At 41.5% G+C, this 19456-nt stretch overlaps 1 protein-coding gene across 1 annotated transcript; it reads right to left on the bottom strand.

Moving 5' to 3' along the window:
• Window positions 1-3773: 3773 nt before the first annotated feature.
• On the bottom strand, window positions 3774-17603 carry LOC139640676 (NLR family CARD domain-containing protein 3-like). Its single transcript, XM_071514861.1, has 7 exons — window positions 17509-17603; window positions 15181-15300; window positions 14153-14388; window positions 12246-14055; window positions 11056-11229; window positions 5007-5180; window positions 3774-3870 (listed from the first exon to the last, which is right to left on the bottom strand). Exons 1-7 carry the CDS (start codon window positions 17574-17576, stop codon window positions 3774-3776), a joined length of 2679 nt encoding a protein of 892 aa, XP_071370962.1. The 5' UTR covers window positions 17577-17603.
• Between the last annotated feature and the right edge of the window lie 1853 nt (window positions 17604-19456).

Here is a 19456-nt window from a genome sequence, read left to right as displayed (position 1 = left end):
TTTTTGAAATACAATGGAGTTCTATGGCTGCTGGGACATGGCTTCATTGGGCACCGGCTACATGGACAAGATTTGTTAGCAAAACAAAATCATTGCTGATTTTGTTATTTGCATAGGATTTGTTGACGGTAAGCAATGCAACACCAGCCTTATCCTTTAAGTGTCAACACAATATTAATAATTGAGGGGTCCAAGCACAATTTGATAAGACAGACAGACAGACAGACAAAACATTACAGAAGGTAGGAAGACACACACAAACTGACATGTTGTGAAGATCAAACATGCAGTGTAACACCGGCTTTTGTGTTGGCCCGTGACTTCTGCCATGTTCATCATTTCATGGCAACCACATTGTTGAAGTTATTCACAACGGCCAGACTTCCTATTAAAACACATACCGCTTGTTCTTGACAACTAATGACTTCAGAAAGGACAAGCCTGGATTTGAACCCACAACTTTCCACACGAAAGGCATACACTTTACCTACTGAGCTAAACTCCTGTTACAGGGTTACTGAGGAGAAAATAACTAAAGGGAGAAGTATCCTAACTAAAGAGAGAAGTATTGTGATACTGCAGCCTATGATTGACAGCGCTAATCACTTTATAAAACATTGTAGTGCTCTCCATTAAGGAATAAAACAATACTAAATCACATGGGCCAGAAAGCTGCTGCTGCACTGCTCTCTATGGGTTGAAAGGTCTGGCCACGTTGAGGCAATGACATCACATGTGCAAAACTGGGGTATTTTTGTCTTAAAACACTTCAGTCAAAACAGTCAAAATGTTAGTGATGAAATTCTGAAAAAAATCATATCATTCTGCTGGTTTTGGGTGTATTGTCAAATATTTTGGTGAAGTTTGAACAACTTTTGGCGAAATAGAAAATTATGTGCATGCAGTACTAATTACAGTAAGATATTGAATATCACTGCAGACTCACAGTTTGACTGATCTGAACACCATTTGACAAACTTGATATCTACCATCTAGAGAATGTGTGTGTCAATTTTGGTAGCATATGAATGAAGACTTGTGGAGATATAGATGTTAATTAATTTTGCATATTTTGAAAAATATACAGTGTCAGACTTCTGAATTGACCATAACTTGCAGTGAGGCAAACTTTTGTCACAATTCAGTGGATGTGCTGAAAGAATTTCAGCTCTATAGGACGTACGAGTGATTTATTTAGATTTTTTGAATTTTGGAATGTGGAATGTCTAGAAATTTAGATTTGTTGTAATAAGCCACGCCCACTTTAATCAATCAATACCAAATTTTATGCATCGACTGAGTCATGACCCTAGATCGTGCAAACCAAATTTCGTACGAATCCATGCAGCCGACTATGAGATATACACTTTTTGCATTTATAGCGCCCCCTAGTGATGGAACTCCAAATGCTTTTGGGGGTGTGTTCACGCAACACTTCTCAACAAGTGTTTAAAATTTTGGCTTAATTAGATGAATGGTTAATGAGTTATGGGCAATTTAGTGTTATGGCGTATTTCGGTTAAAAGTTTATTGGTTGATAAAAGCCAAACCATTTGACCTATCAATAACCTTTATGTAAATTTGAACGATGACAATCCCAAGATTCTGCACACACAAGTTTCGTGTGAATCAGATGAACGGCCTAGGGGGAGTAGCGAAAAAAGTGTTTCGGACAAAATTCAAAATGGCGGAAAATCTAGTAGATGGAAATGGGCGTGGCCTATGCAGATGGATGTAGTAGTGGGGGGCCATAGGAACCCACACCGGATGTAGCTTCAGCTTACATGCATGATATTGGTCAGCCTGCTTACTGTGTGGGAGAAACAGGCTCCTGATCTCAGCAGAGAAACTAGACGGCGGAGAAAACTAAACTTAAACTTCTGGCTCTGTGATCCTATGATGTGCCACGTGCCACGGCCGACCAATGGTGTAACTTAATCAATCAGTCAGTCACTCAGTCACTCAGTCACTCAGTCAGTCAGTGACAGACATTCGTGTTTGTAGGGCTGGCCCCACTGTTGCGGTCCAGCCAAAAAGACAGGCTAACACAACAAGGAAAACCAGCACTTGCTAATGTTAATGACAACATGTTGCTGCTTGAATAAACAAATAGAGATTAAAGAGTGAATATTGTGAATGTAAGGAAGGAACAGTAATATACAATATAGTATACTTACCTGTTATAATTGACTGTCACCACAACATTCATAAATAAGTCATAACCTTTATATCAACACAGAACTGAAAAATTAAAAGAAAATGCTGTCTGACCTCAGAGTCTCCAGTCTACAGTGTGGACTCTCCAGTCCAGCAGACAGCAGCTTCACTCCTGAATCCTTCAGGTTGTTGCCACTCAGGTCCAGCTCTCTCAGATGGGAGGAGTTGGACTTCAGAGCTGAGGCCAGAGAAGCACAGCAGCTCTCTGACAAGCTGCAGCGTCTCAATCTGAATAAAGAATAAAACATGTAGCTATAAAATAAAATATTCCTGGAGAGAAAAACTGCTTGAAACCATCCAACCTCAATTCCAAACACTCAACACCAACAGGGTGCCAAATTTAAAAAGACAGGCTAACACAACAAGGAAAACCAGCACTTGCTAATGTTAATGACAACATGCTGCTGCTTGAATAAACAAGTAGAGATTAAAGAGTGAATATTGTGAATGTACGTTGTATTGGCAACAGATACAGTATGCAGCTAAATTGAAGCTAGTTTTGTTAACCATGGGTAACATGCTGTTCTGTGCAGCATGGCTAAGTGTTAGCCTAGTTTGCAAGCTATGTGCAACAAGATGTTGGTGCAACATACATTCTTTTATGCTGCTAAGCTTCATACAAGTTCGTCTTTAACAGCCTTTTGCCAGAAACTGAGTGTCTGCAATGCCAGATTTATAGGTGCATCTTAAGCTGGACTGTACACAGATGAATAAGAGTTTCATTTCATTCACGAGATGTTTTTTATGAAGTGCTGCACCATGATTCATGCTTGTGAGCTGCATTGTTGTACTGTATATGGTTACTGTTACGAGGTAATGTGTTAAAAGTGCTGTAGAGTTGGAAATACATCAAAGTAGAGCTCAATGGACACTTAAGATGGACTTTTTAATCATTTCTCTGCACATCTGTGTGCAGACTGGTTTTTTGTAGAGCCATTCAGTTGGAACCCAGATCAGCCGTGCCACTCCATTCAAGTCACCGCCTCATCTTCATTCAAGCTGTTGTCTCATCATTGTCATCATCATCATGTGGGACCTGCTTGTTAGACATTCCCTTGTAAAAGAGGGTGGTTGGACTTCTGATTGCACTCATTTTGTTTTTACCTCATATATTTTCTTTCTCTTCATTTTGCACATTTTTTCATTCATATGAACTTTTTTTTTTCCTGAGATCTCAGTTTTCCCTACTAAAAAAAGACTTGAACAAACTAGATTGTGAGAAAACAGAATTCTGTGTAAACTGAGTTGGTGTAATTGAGGTAAACCACTGTGGAAAGGACTAAACTAGCATTCTGAGGAAGGAGTGTAACATAATATTGAGATGAAAGGAAATGATTGCAGACCTTGAAAGGAACAGTAATATACAATATAGTATACTTACCTGTTATAATTGACTGTCACCACAACATCCATAAATAAGTCATAACATTTATATCAACACAGAACTGAAAAATTAAAAGAAAATGCTGTCTGACCTCAGAGTCTCCAGTCTACAGTGTGGACTCTCCAGTCCACCAGACAGCAGCTTCACTCCTGAATCCTGCAGCTTGTCGTTCTCACTCAGGTCCAGCTCTCTCAGATGGGAGGGGTTGGACTTCAGAGCTGAGGCCAGAGAAGCACAGCAGCTCTCTGACAAGTGGCAGTGTCTCAATCTGAATAAAGAATAAAGCATGTAGCTATAAAATAAAATATTCCTGGATAGAAAAACTGCTTGAAACCATCAAACCTCAATTCCAAACACTCAACACCAACAGGTGCCAAATTTAACAAGACTAGGTCAAAACCTAGTATATGGCTGGACCGTGTATGAGTGTGCCACGTGCCACGGCCAACCAATGGTGTAACTAAATCCGCTGTAGACTGCTAATACAGAATAATAGTCCATACATCCATACTGATCGTTCCAGCGTGTCCCGTCTCTCTCTCCACCGCTGTCCACTCCACCGCGCCCACGGCCCGCATCGATCCTGCCGATCCAAGCGCCAGGTGCTCTGTTACCCGTCGGTGCCGAAAACGCTGTTCGTCGGACACCGGGGGCGCATTGTCGTCGGGACCCCAGCCGAAATTTCGGCCAGATCATCTGGAACAAATCGGCGCCCAGCTAGTGGCACTGGCCGGAACCGTGGCCCCCGGGAAACTTCGGGAAGGTCGGAAATAAGCCCTCGGCGTGATGAAACCTCCATGCTTGTTTGTGTCTCTCTCTCCCCCGACAGAACAGAGGGGCTTCAGGTGGACTGAGCTCGCGCATATGCATCGACATAAATGGTGATATGATATAACTGTATAGATTCGACTTTAGCTTCAGCTTACATGCATGATATTGGTCAGCCTGCTTACTGTGTGGGAGAAACAGGCTCCTGATCTCAGCAGAGAAACTAGACGGCGGAGAAAACTAAGCTTAAACTTCTGGCTCTGTGATCCTATGATGTGCCACGTGCCACGGCCGACCAATGGTGTAACTTAATCAATCAGTCAGTCACTCAGTCACTCAGTCAGTCAGTGACAGACATTCGTGTTTGTAGGGCTGGCCCCACTGTTGCGGTCCAGCCAAAAAGACAGGCTAACACAACAAGGAAAACCAGCACTTGCTAATGTTAATGACAACATGCTGCTGCTTGAATAAACAAATAGAGATTAAAGAGTGAATATTGTGAATGTAAGGAAGGAACAGTAATATACAATATAGTATACTTACCTGTTATAATTGACTGTCACCACAACATTCATAAATAAGTCATAACCTTTATATCAACACAGAACTGAAAAATTAAAAGAAAATGCTGTCTGACCTCAGAGTCTCCAGTCTACAGTGTGGACTCTCCAGTCCAGCAGACAGCAGCTTCACTCCTGAATCCTTCAGGTTGTTGCCACTCAGGTCCAGCTCTCTCAGATGGGAGGGGTTGGACTTCAGAGCTGAGGCCAGAGAAGCACAGCAGCTCTCTGACAAGCTGCAGTCTCTCAATCTGAATAAAGAATAAAGCATGTAGCTAAATAAATAAAGCTGCAGCTATAAAAATGTTCCTGAATGCTTGCAACCATCCAGTGTTTCATAATCTAATTATATCTGTTCAGGTTTTAAATGTGTATCTCAACATTGTTATGCCCCAGTCAATGGATCACGCTGGATCAGCGTAATATCGGCCTTATGGGGTCATTCCATCTGAAATCAGACAGGCTGTCACACCTACGTTTGTCTCAGAATTGGTCAATTTACCTTGAACACATTCTTGAACCAATATATGAATAAATCAGTTTGGGCCCTGAATCCCAAGTAGATTAAAATAAGTAAAAGTTTAGCTAAGGTCCTGAATACCCACTTTTTATTGTGACAATATTTTCATATGACAGTTTCTCTGGAAATAATTGTGATAAAAAGCTAAATTTTAGTTGGATGCTGCGTTAGCCAGAACTTATGCATAACTAAAAATCAAGCTGTTTATTAAAAGCAATAAATATGTTTTCTGGTATATCTTCATTGGTGGAAAACTTGTGTGCATATTTGTTCAACCTCAGAACATTTTACTTAGGGCCCGAGCACGACATCGCGACATCGTGTGAAGCCCTATTGAAACTGAAGGAATTATTATTACGATTTTTATTAGGGCCCGAGCACGACTTCGTGCGAAGCCCTATTGTATTTCGTTTGTGGAATTATTTTTCGCCGGACAAAAAAATCGCACTTTTGAGGGCCTAAATGTGCTTGAAAAGTTGCGAAACTTTGCACACGCGTCAGAAGTGGTGAAAAATTATATATTTTATGGGTCTTGCGCATAGGTGTGGCAAAACAGCTCGATAGCGCCCCCCTACAAGATTTCAACGGAGTATCCCTCGCCGTACGTTTGTCCTAGACATACGAAACTTGGTAGGCACGTGTATCATGTCCAGACTTAAAAAAAAGTCTGGCGGTACCATGTGCCTAAAACCAACAGGAAGTCGGCCATTTTGAATTGATTGTGACATTTTTGGACGTTTTTGGCCATTTGCAGGGGTCGTACTTTAACGAACTCCTCATAGGCGGTTGATCGGATCCACGTCAAACTTGGTCAGCGTGTATAAAAGACCTGGACGATGAAAAGTTATCAAAAGCTTGAGTTTTCGTCACACGGCGTGGGCGTGGCTAGGCGTCGAATTTCCGTGTTTCGCCACGAAACAGGAAGTGGCTTGTAACTGGCCTGTACATGGTCAAATCTGGACCAAACTTTACACGCTGCATGAGAGTCCCGGCCTGAACACATCTACTTGCCGATATTCGGTTATAGTCATAGCGCCACCTATTGGCGACAGGAAATGCCATGTTTTATACTGTGGTGTACTGCTCCTAGCGGGTTGACCAGATCCACCTCAAATGTGGTCAGAAAAGCCGTAGGACCATGATGACACTTACTTATGAAGATCGGGAGTTTTCGTCGAACGGCGTTGCCCTGGCGGAACGGCGAATTTCAATGTTTCGCCATGAAACAGGAAGCTGCGTTAACTTGAGTTTACATTGTCCAATCTGCACCAGATTTCACATGCTGGACAAGAGTCCAGGCCTGAGGACATCTACAGGCCAATTGGGAGTCATAGGCATTGCGCCACCTACTGGCAACACGAAACAGGAAGTGGGTTGTAATGCAACTGTACATGGTCAAATCTGGCCCAAACTTCACAGGTTTGATAACGGTCCAGGGCTGAACACATCTACAGGCCGATATTCAGTTATAGTCATTGCGCCACCTACTGGCAAGAGGAAACAGGAAGTGGGTTGTAACGCCACTGTACATGGTCAAATCTGCCCCAAACTTCACAGGTTTGATAACGGTCCCGGCCTGAACACATCTACATGTCAATATTCGGTTATAGTCATAGCGCCACCTACTGGCAACAGGAAGTTGTGTGAACCTGAGCGTACATTGTCCGATCTGCACCAGATTTCACATGCTGGAAATTTTTTTTATATTTTATGGGTCTTGGACAAGGGTGTGGCAAAATGGCTCAATAGCGCCCCCTACAAAATTTCAAAACAAAAGCCCCCACCTTTCTGTTTCAGCTAGACGGACGAAACTTGGTAGGCACATGTATCATGTCCAGACTTAAAAAAAAGTCTCTTGGTGCCCTGGCCTAAACCCAACAGGAAGTCGGCCATTTTTAATTTATTGTGTCATTTTTGGGCATATTTTGCCATTTGCAGGGGTCATACTTTAACAAACTCCTCCTAGGCAGTTGATCGGATCCACGTCAAACTTGGTCAGCGTGTATAAAAGACCTGGACGATGAAAAGTTATCAAAAGCTTGAGTTTTCGTCACACGGCGTGGGCGTGGCAAGGCGTCAAATTTCCATGTTTCGCCACGAAACTGGAAGTGGCTTTTAACTGTACTGTACATGGTCAAATCTGGCCCAAACTTCACACGTTGGATGAGAGTCCAGGCCTGAACACATCTACATGCCGATATTCGGTTATAGTCATAGCGCCACCTACTGGCGACAGGAAATGCCATGTTTTATACTGTGGTGTACTACTAGCGGGTTGACCAGATCCACCTCAAATGTGGTCAGAAAAGCCGTAGGACCATGATGACGCTTAGTTGTGAAGATCGGGAGCTTTCGCCGAACGGTGTTGCCCTGGCGGCGCGGCGAATTTCGATGTTTCGCCATGAAACAGGAAGCTGTGTTAACTTGAGTTTACATTGTCTGATCTGCACCAGATTTCACATGCTGGACAAGAGTCCAGGCCTGAGGACATATACAGGCCAATTAGGAGTCATAGTCATTGCGCCACCTACTGGCGACACAAAACAGGAAGTGGGTTGTAACGCGACTGTACATGGTCAAATCTGGCCCAAACTTCACACGTTGGATGAGAGTCCCGGCCTGAACTAGGGTTGCAAAATTCCGGGAATTTTCAAAGTTGGAAACTTTCCATGGGAATTAACGGGAATTAACGGGAATTTATGGTAATTAACGGGAATTTATGGGAATAAACAGGAATAAACCAAGAATTTACTAAATTGAAGGTATGCTCTTAATAGGGAACTTAAATATAGTTGGGGAAAATATATTTTATCATAATCCTGTCTAAAACAACCAGATATCATGCAAGTACAGTTGAATATCTATGCTATTCCTCAATCACATGCACACATAGCACACTGCTTACTGCAGGGCTATTGAGACCACGCCCCCTACATGCACTGTGCATTCCTCCATCACATGGATGATTTCTAGAATCCTGGACCACACTTTTGAGCCCAGAGCACAAGACTATTGAAGCTAGGGTTAGGCACTAACCCTACTAACCTGCTAACCCTACTATTGAAGACTACTGAGCCACACATTTGAGCCTGTGGACTGCACAAAGTGAAGTAAGTTTTGATGATATTATGTGGTAATATATTTAACAAATTATTTATTAATAAATAATAATAATAATAATAAATTATGTATTTATTAATTATTTTGGATGGATGTCTGCTTATAACAAAACAAATATTTATGCTTGGATATGATGCCTTTCCATTAAATTACCCTCAATTCCCAGTTAATTCCCATAAATTCCCATTAATTCCCATAAATTCCCATAAATTCCCATAATTCCCATGGAAAGTTTCCAATTTGGAATATTTCCAAAATTCCCCAGCTTAACTTCCCATGGAAATTTACCGGAAACTTTCCGGAAATTTACCGGAAATTTTCCACCCCTTTGCAACCCTAGCCTGAACACATCTACATGCCAATATTCAGTTATAGTCATAGCGCCACCTACTGGCAACAGGAAGTTGTGTGCACTTGAGCATACATTGTCCGATCTGCTGGACAAGAGTCCAGGCCTGAGCACATATACAGGCCAATTGGGAGTCACAGTCATTGCGCCACCTACTGGCAACAGGAAGTAAGCCTTGCGTGACAATCATCATTGGATTTACATGGAATTTTCATGGTGTGGGCCACGTCGACCGGTCAGTGTCCAATCACGACGCCGCGGCTGCAGCACACCCCTACTGCAGCACACCCCGACTTAATTTGACTTTAATTTGTACATGTAATGTGTAGAAATTTGCATGATCCTGTTGAAACTCCCTCATGATGAAATGACCATTTCAGCTATAAGCTTTGTTTTAATGTGTATTCTGATGAAATGTTGACTGTAGGCAGCAGGGGTCACTGTTCTCTATGGATGGTGTTGTCGGTCGGTTGCTCTGTTCAACACTTTTGAACGGCTCCAGTTCCGGAAGTGAATTTCCCATTTATTCACTCCATTGACGTTTCAGAAAAATCCTTATATAAAGAGTTTTAAACCTGGAATCAAGCCAACCAACTACGAGATGAATCGTGACCATAAAACATTTGATTCGGAGCAAAAAAAATTGGAAAACAGAAAAACAGGCAAAGGTTGGTTTTTTTGCCTTTTTTTCCATTTTCCAATATAATTTTTTTTTGCTCCGAATGAGCGGTCACTGTTGAGTAAGCGGTCACTGTTGAGCTCTATGGGTCACTCAGCCCGCAGGGAGTTAGACTGCAGACTCTCAAGCGGGAGACCGGAGTTCCATTCCCGGCAGAGACGCTTCCACAAAATTCAACGTTGCGGCTGTTTGACTCTTAGGGCCCTACCTTACACCTGGCGCAAAGCGGCGCAAAGTGCAGCGCAAGTGTCATTGCTAGTTTCCGACCAACGCAGTTGTCATTTTCATGCCCAGCGCCCACATTGTTTAAATAGCAAATGTACTTGCGCCCATTTTTGCGCCCATGGGTGTGTTGGTCATAAAATGAGGTGTGGTCAGGCGCATTGTTGGCGCATTGCTATCTTGACGCAGCGGAAAGCGATTGCGCCATTGACCAACAAAAACCTGGTCTAAAGTCTGGCGCAGTATTTTCCTGCTATTTAAAGGGCGCATTATTCAGATAGAATAATGATGCGTCTCTCTCTCTCTCTCTCTCTCTCTCTCTCTCAAACACACACCCACACAACGTTACCATGCAAAACAGAAAAATAGGATCATCTACTATAAAAATTTGCACTTTACTTCGTTCCTGACATGTATTTTGTTACCAAACATTACGCAATGCCAAATGCGCAACATACATGTCTCTTTAACCATCATCACACATTGCCAATTGCTAAAAACGCAACCTACAACCAAGAAAAACAACACAGTAAATATGTAAAAAGCACAGCCCAACAAAAAGTCATGAAAATAAACTGCAAAGGCATCTTACCTTCACCCGACGCACACACACATTGCCATCGCGCACGAGCAGATCCGTTTCCTCAGCAGAAAACCGTTCGTTTCTCCAACTTACCGAATCCGCAATTTAAATAGCAATGCGCCAAGGTGCAAGCGCACTTAAAGGGAATGGGAGATGACACTCTGATTGGTTGAGTTCATGTTACGCCCAAAACACACCTATGATTAATTAAGGGTCTTAGTACAACCACTTTGCGCCTTGCGCCTTACTCTGCGCCCACATTGTGCGTAGTTTAACTAGCAATTTGGATTTGGACACGCCCTAAATGCACTTGTGCCATGCGCTGTAGACCATGCGCCATGGATCGTTTAAATACGGCCCTTAGTCTTGTTAGTCATTATTGAAATTACTTTTAGAAAATATGGCAGCCAAAACACTGGTAGGTCTTTCAAATTCCATCTGAATGTGAAATGACTTAAGAATATAATTCTGAAAATGTCCAAAGAGCTGAGAAATATCATTAAACTCCTGTTTTATTTCATGCAGTACTTCTTTAAGTCTGTTGAAACACCTACAAAGTGCAATGCCCCTGCATATTTTCATCAAAAAATAAGTGTCACCACAATATTAATATAATATTCATATCAGCACATAATTAAAAAATGCTGTCTGACCTCAGAGTCTCCAGTGTACAGTGTGGACTCTCCAGTCCAGCAGACAGCAGCTTCACTCCTGAATCCTGCAGCTCGTTGTCACTCAGGTCCAGCTCTGTCAGATGGGAGAGGTTGGACTTCAGAGCTGAGCCCAGGACTTCACAGTGTGTGTCTGAGAGTCCACAGTCAGAAAGTCTGTGAATACAGATTTAATGTGAGATGAGTGATTATCAAAGCAAAACTGAGACTAAGTATACTAATCGAAACAACATACTACTAATACTACAACAACTAAAAATGATAATAATACTAATTTGTATTAGAGAATGTGCTCAATGTAGAATATAAGCAGAGACCAAGCAGAAACAACACAGGCATTACATGATGGTCCTGTAGATTTAAAAAAAAAAGACAACAACCACATAATGTAATACTAATCATAATGTGCACACTATCCACTGGAAATACTGCTGTCTGTTGTGATAAAATATCCTCTTTCTAAACTTTTTCACCACAGCCTCTTAACTCCTGAAGCTGCTTGGTTGGTTTGTATTAAGCTCCCTTCAGCCCAAGGAAGATAAGTATAAAAACAACACTTTTTCTGTAAAGTCACAACATTCATTACAGCTAAACAGAAGAACTGTGTTCACTAACATGATAGCTTTAAACAGCCAACTGGAAACTACAAGTGTACTTTGCTCTCACTGCATTTGCAACAACAATTCAAGAATATTTTCACAACTGAGTTGTAATCTCTGGAATAAACAGATGTAACACCAGTGTTGAGGTCATTGCTGGAAAAAAGTAATGAATTACACATTACTCCTTACTTTTCATAAAAAGTAATAAATTACTTCACTTTTTACTCCCGAGAAACGTAATTAGTTACACTATTCATTACATTGCCTTTGTGTTCTACTCTAAAGCAATTATGCTAGGATTACTTGCGTTCATTGGGATGATAAATATTGTCGACTCTTGGAACAGTAATGCCATACTTCACTCCGTTAGAGGAAAAAGTAATGTGATTACAGTGACTCATTACTTTGTAACGCGTTAAGCCCAACATTGTCTATCACTGCTATGTAGAACAACATTTTATAGTGTGTATTAGTGTGTTTGAGGAACTAAATATCTTTATTGTAATTCTTATGGTGTCAGGTGTGAAGGCAGCTCTACACTGTTGTATAATGTTGATATTTATTACTAACCGAGCCTCCCTGCAGTTCCTCACAGCTGGGATCAGTCTCCTTCGTCCCTCCCCTGATGTGTTGTACGTCTTCAGGTCCAACACATCCAGAACCTCGTCTGACATCTGCAGCATGTAGGCCAGAGCTGAGCAGTGGATCTCAGAGAGTTTCCTCTTTGATCTGTTCTTTGACTTAAGGAACTGTTGGATGTCCTGATGTACTGAGTGGTCGTTCATCTCCATCAAACAATGGAAGATGTTGATGCTTCTGTCAGGAGAGGTATCGGAGGTGTTCATCTTATTCAGGTTGCTGATGGCTCTCTGGACGCTCTCTGGACTGCTCTCTGTCTGACCCAGCAGGCCTCCTATGACACTCTGATTGGACTCCAGTGAGAGGCCATGAAGGAAGCGGACAAAGAGGTCCAGGTGGCCATTTTTACTCTTCAGAGCTTTTTCCATGGCTCTCCACAGGAAGACATCTAGGGATGGGTCACTGCTGCCAAATCTACTACTCCAGCCTTGTCTCAGGAAAGTCTTCAGTACTTTCTCATCCCTGTTTGTATGACAGTGGAACATGTAGACTGCAGCGAGAAACTCCTGAATGCTCAGATGAACAAAGCAGTAGACCATTTTCTGGAAGAGCACACACTCTTGTTTGAAGATCTCTGTGCACACTCCTGAGAACACCAAGGCCTCTCTGACATCCAGACCACATTCCTCCAGGTCTTCTTGGTAGAACATGAGGTTGCCTTTCTCCAGATGTTCAAACGCCAGCCTCCCCAGCTTCAGAAGAACTTCTCTATCAGTCTCCTTCAGCTCCTGTTGACTCATCTCATGTCTCTCATCATACTTCTGCTTCTTCCTCTTTGTCTGAACCAGCAGGAAGTGTGAGTACATCTCAGTCAGGGTCTTGGGCAGCTCTCCTCTCTGGTCTGTAGTCAACATGTGCTCCAGAACTGTAGCAGTGATCCAACAGAAGACCGGGATGTGGCACATGATGTGGAGGCTCCTGGATGCCTTGATATGTGAGATGATTCTACTGGACAGCTCCTCATTCCTGGATCTCCTCCTGAAGTACTCCTCCTTCTGGGGGTCAGTGAACCCTCGTACTTCTGTTACTCTGTCAACATGTGCAGGGGGGATCTGATTGGCTGCTGCTGGTCGGGAAGTTATCCAGAGGAGAGCTGAGGGAAGCAGATTCCCCTCGATGAGGTTTGTCAACAGCACATCTACTGATGATGTCTGTGTGACATCAGACACAACATCATTGTTCTGGAAATCCAATAAAAGTCTGCTTTCATCCAGGCCGTCAAAGATGAACACAACTTTACAGACAGCGAGCTTCTCTGCTGTGACCATCTGTAATGTTGGATGGAAAACACGGAGCAGCATGAGAAGACTGTACCGCTCATCTTTGATCAAGGTCAGCTCCCGGAATGAAAGCAGAATCACAAGACTGACATCTTGATTTTCCAAGCCCTCTGCCCAGTCCAGAGTGAACTTCTGCACTGAGAAGGTTTTTCCAATGCCAGCAACGCCCTTCGTCAGAACTACTCTGATGTGTCTCTCTTGGTCATGTAAGGGTTCAAAGATGAAGTGGCACTTGATTGGAGTGTCATGGAGGGTCTCCATCTTGGATGCTGTCTCAAGCTGCCACACCTCATGTTGAGTATTAACCCCTTCACTCTGTCCCTCTGTGATGTAGAGCTCTGTGTAGATCCTATTGAGGGGGGTTCCAGTTCCTGCTTCAGGAGTTCCTTCTATCACAAATTCACATCTCCTTCTCAGACTGATCTTATGCTCGTCTAAACCCTCCTGCAGACCGCTGTCCGCTAGAAGAGAAGAAAGAATAAGCAAGTGTTTAACAAATATGCTATTGTTTCTTGGTTTTACAAATGGTGACAACAGTAGACAGACCTCCAGTCTTACTTTGTGCAGTGCTCGTTTGACTGGGTGTCTGCAGTCCAGGTGTTGTTCTGGATCTTTCTCCACACTGGGGACAGGCGGAGTCTCCTGATGAACCAGACTGGTCCCAGTATGAGGTGATGCACTGTCTGCAAAACCAGTGTCTACAGCTGGTAGAGACTGGATCCCTCAGGTCCTCCTGACACAATGCACAGCAGGACAGCTGCTGCTTCACAACACCATTACTCCTCTTCCTCTCTCTGTGGAGATGAACACAATTCATTAGAACTCATGTCTGCTATCATCAGAAAACACCATGTAAAGTTTCAACTAAAAACTTTATTGTAAATTAAATGTCAAGATTTGCCAATACTATCTAGATGATCAGATGGCATCATGCTGCCTCAATATAAAGGCGCAATCAATGGTGCACAATTGGTGCACCATGGTGGGATTAGAAGAGAAGAGTGTACATCTAACCATCTCCATATGGGCATAGATGCATTATACAGTATATACAGCATGTGATATATTTTATTTACTATTTATAAGTTTTTCTTTATAGGATAACATTGCCTTTTTGTCTACTGTGTTTTATATAGTTTTTCCTCTTTTTCTTGTCTCTCATTATTTCCATCATATTATCCCCTCCCTCTCCACCAACCATGTAAACCACATATTCAGATTTTCACTTGCTTATCAGTAAATCTTTAGTGAATTCAACTTTAGGACACAGATGTGTGAATACTTTCTGAGTATAAATTCCAACATGCAAGTTCTCAGGTGTTTTGCTGCAAAAATGGCTCCATCATTTCTGGCTAAAATAATCCACATGAAGATCCATGTTGGCTGAACAGTTGTATTTTAAAGCAGTGTCCAGTGTCTTTCCTGGATATCTTCACAACTAGTTTTGCTTCAAGAATACAATCCTCTCATAGTGTGTAATGTAACAGTAAAGGCAAACAAAACTAACTGACAGATCAGCATTTTGTCTTCATACTCATTTAATTATATTCCATCAGGTAGGCTTACAGTCTAAGCAGTCCTCTTACCTTGTATCTGATGGTCCAGGTTCATTACTGAAGTTTGGAGGATGACCCATAGACCGGTCACTCTTCATAGACAGACAGCTGGATACTGGAGACTCTGCTCTCTGCCTGTGGACTTGACTTCTGGAAACATAAATGTTTTATACATATCATTAGTTCTAGTAAAGACAGACAATAATTGAGTTTTTGATAACATGGCCTTTTGATAAGGAGAACAGCTAGTTATGTTCATATCCAAATCTGCATGTTCTGTACATGTTATCTGCAGCTGTAAACAGAATGTTAAGGTGAATAGTTTTTCACAATGTACGTCTACATGTCCAACAGAGACACCAAGAGATACAGCCTTCCAGTGTCTCTGTATTTTTTTTATATTATTAATTAATGCATTTTTGCTTTATTGGAGAGTACAGTGGAGAGATACAGGAAAGGGGGAAGAAAGGGGGACGACATGCGGGAAAGGTCCCAAGCCGGATTCAAACCCAGGACGTTGTGTTTACATGGTGCACGCCTTAGACCACTAAGTGTCCAGGATGCCAGATTTTGCATCAGTGGTATCTATGGCAACAAATGAGGGGAGAAGGCCCGTCCCATTCACCTCTTTTATGCAGTCCTGCACCGTTGCAAACTCATGTAGTCACTCTGAGCACACTGAGTCAACGTCAGAATACGTAAAACCGTCTGAGAGGGCTCAGTCTGCTTTCATCTGCATTCAGTCTGTGATTCTGTGAGTCTGGATTCAGCTGCTGAATCCAAATGAATTATGGACTCATAAACTCTGGCTTTATGTAGTCTGACGTTAACTGAAGTGCTCAGCGTGAATACGCGAGTTTGCAAGGGAGCAGAGCTTAACATAAAAGGTGCTAAGTGGACGGGCCTATATGTCACTTGATGTCTTTTATCATCATATCCGTAGTGCAATGCACTGTGGGAAATCTCACTAATAAAATCTGCAGGGTGGCGGACTCTCTGGAAGCCCCAAAAGTCCACATGACAGCCCTTACAGACTTGATGAATTTTGGCACAGGACAGACCCAGACCCCTCTTGGACTTCACAGGAACACACTGCAAAGTCCACGAGTCAGCAAGTCTGGGAAAGTCCAGACTTGTGGATTCAGCACAGCATTGATTATGTCCATGATGGTGTTTCTGTGGGCGGCTTTCTCAAATAAAGTTTACACCTAGAAGCTGCAATACTGTATATATGCTGTAAATTCATATTGTTTTCATTTTCTAATATTTTTCCTCATTTGTTATATCTATAAACGATACATGTAGTTTGATATTTTTTGAATTTTATAAATTTGATATATGTTCATTTACTTTCATACTGTTTGTTTCCTATTATTAGTATACTTTCATATCATCCGTTTTTAATTCATTTTCCTTTGCCTCATGTTATACTGTAATTACTTTGAACACCCTCATAATGGTGTAATTTATATAGTTTTTTAAACTTTTCATTCATATACTGTATTTGTACTTAGTATAACTGATGTTATACTAATTAATGATTAATTAAATTAATGATTAAATGATTATTATAACTGTCTGCTATCATCAGAAAACACCATGTAAAGTTTCCACTAAAAACTTTGTCTTGATAATTGCAAATTAAACGTCAAGATTTGCCAATACTATCTACTATCTAGATGATCAGATAGCATCATGCTGCCTCAATACAAAGGTGCAATCAATGGTGCACAATTGGTGCACCATGGTGGGATTACTCAATAGTTGTGTAGAAATTTGTACATATAACCATCTCCATATGGGCATAGATGCATTATACAGTATATACAGCATATGATATATTTTATTTACTATTAAGTTTTTCTTTATAGGATAACATTGCCTTTTTGTCTACTGTGTTTTATATCGTTTTTCCTCTTTTTCTTGTCTCTCATTATTTCCATCATATTATCCCCTCCCTCTCCACCATCCATGTAATCCGCATATTCAGATTTTCACTTGCTGATCAGTAAATCTTTAGTGAATTCAACTTTAGGACACAGATGTGTGAATACTCTCTGAGTATAAATTCCAACATGCAAGTTCTCAGGTGTTTTGCTGCAAAAATGCCTCCATCATTTCTGGCTAAAATAATCCACATGAAGATCCATGTTGGCTGAACAGTTGTATTTTAAAGCAGTGTCCAGTGTCTTTCCTGGATATCTTCACAACTAGTTTTGCTTCAAGAATACAATCCTCTCATAGTGTGTAATGTAACAGTAAAGGCAAACAAAACTAACTGACAGATCAGCATTTTGTCTTCATACTCATTTAATTATATTCCATCAGGTAGGCTTACAGTCTAAGCAGTCCTCTTACCTTGTATCTGATGGTCCAGGTTCATTACTGAAGTTTGGAGGATGACCCATAGACCGGTCACTCTTCATAGACAGACAGCTGGATACTGGAGACTCTGCTCTCTGCCTGTGGACTTGACTTCTGGAAACATAAATGTTTTATACATATCATTAGTTCTAGTAAAGACAGACAATAATTGAGTTTTTGATAACATGGCCTTTTGATAAGGAGAACAGCTAGTTATGTTCATATCCAAATCTGCATGTTCTGTACATGTTATCTGCAGCTGTAAACAGAATGTTAAGGTGAATAGTTTTTCACAATGTACGTCTACATGTCCAAAAGAGACACCAAGAGATACAGCCTTCCAGTCTCTCTGTATTTTTTTAATATTATTAATTAAGCCATTTTTGCTTTATTGGAGAGTACAGTGGAGAGATACAGGAAAGGGGGAAGAGAGGGATGACATGCAGCAAAGGTCCCAGGCCAGATTCAAACCCAGGGCGTTGTGTTTACATGGTGCACGCCTTAGACCACTAAGTGTCCAGGATGCAGATTTTGCATCAGTGGTATCCATGGCAACAAATGAGGGGAGAAGGCCCGTCCCATTCACTCATTGCAAACTCATGTAGTCACTCTGAGCACACTGAGTCAACGTCAGAATACGTAAAACCGTCTGAGAGGGCTCAGTCTGCTTTCATCTGCATTCAGTCTGTGATTCTGTGAGTCTGGATTCAGCTGCTGAATCCAAATGAATTATGGACTCATAAACTCTGGCTTTATGTAGTCTGACGTTAACTGAAGTGCTCAGCGTGAATATGCGAGTTTGCAAGGGAGCAGAGCTTAACATAAAAGGTGCTAAGTGGACGGGCCTATATGTCACTTGATGTCTTTTATCATCATATCCGTAGTGCAATGCACTGTGGGAAATCTCACTAATAAAATCTGCAGGGTGGCGGACTCTCTGGAAGCCCCAAAAGTCCACATGACAGCCCTTACAGACTTGATGAATTTTGGCACAGGACAGACCCAGACCCCTCTTGGACTTCACAGGAACGCACTGCAAAGTCCACGAGTCAGCAAGTCTGGGAAAGTCCAGACTTGTGGATTCAGCACAGCATTGATTATGTCCATGATAGTGTTTCTGTGGGCGGCTTTCTCAAATAAAGTTTACACCTAGAAGCTGCAATACTGTATATATGCTGTAAATTCATATTGTTTTCATTTTCTAATATGTTTCCTCATTTGTTATATCTATAAACGATACATGTAGTTTGATATTTTTTGAATTTTATAAATTTGATATATGTTCATTTACTTTCATACTGTTTGTTTCCTATTATTAGTATACTTTCATATCATCCGTTTTTAATTCATTTTCCTCTGCCTCATGTTATACTGTAATTACTTTGAACACCCTCATAATGGTGTAATTTATATAGTTTTTTAAACTTTTCATTCATATACTGTATTTGTACTTAGTATAACTGATGTTATACTAATTAATGATTAATTAAATTAATGATTAAATGATTATTATAACTGTCTGCTATCATCAGAAAACACCATGTAAAGTTTCCACTAAAAACTTTGTCTTGATAATTGCAAATTAAACGTCAAGATTTGCCAATACTATCTACTATCTAGATGATCAGATAGCATCATGCTGCCTCAATATAAAGGCGCAATCAATGGTGCACAATTGGTGCACCATGGTGGGATTAGGCATGGGCCGGTTTCCGGTTTCAAGGTATACCGCGGTTTGAAAAAGTCACGGTTCCAAAACCACTAATATTTCCCGTCATACCGTTCCGACGGTATGAGCTGTTTGTTTCCCCCAAGTTAAAAAGACTATTCTCAAAGAGAGAAAGTGCAGGGAATCCCCCAGGTGGCGTGCAGACTGCAGAGGAACACGCCCCTCCCCTCGGTTGCGTACAGAGCAGTCAGCACTCAGCAGTCAGCAGCTGTG

This window comes from Centroberyx affinis, unplaced genomic scaffold, assembly GCF_046629955.1.
Source record: "Centroberyx affinis isolate AG114_WGS23_722 - 3 ecotype Tasmania unplaced genomic scaffold, CSIRO-AGI_Caff_v1 ptg010201l_1, whole genome shotgun sequence".
Taxonomy (NCBI): Eukaryota; Metazoa; Chordata; class Actinopteri; order Beryciformes; family Berycidae; genus Centroberyx; species Centroberyx affinis.
This window is presented reverse-complemented; position numbering and strand designations above follow the sequence as displayed.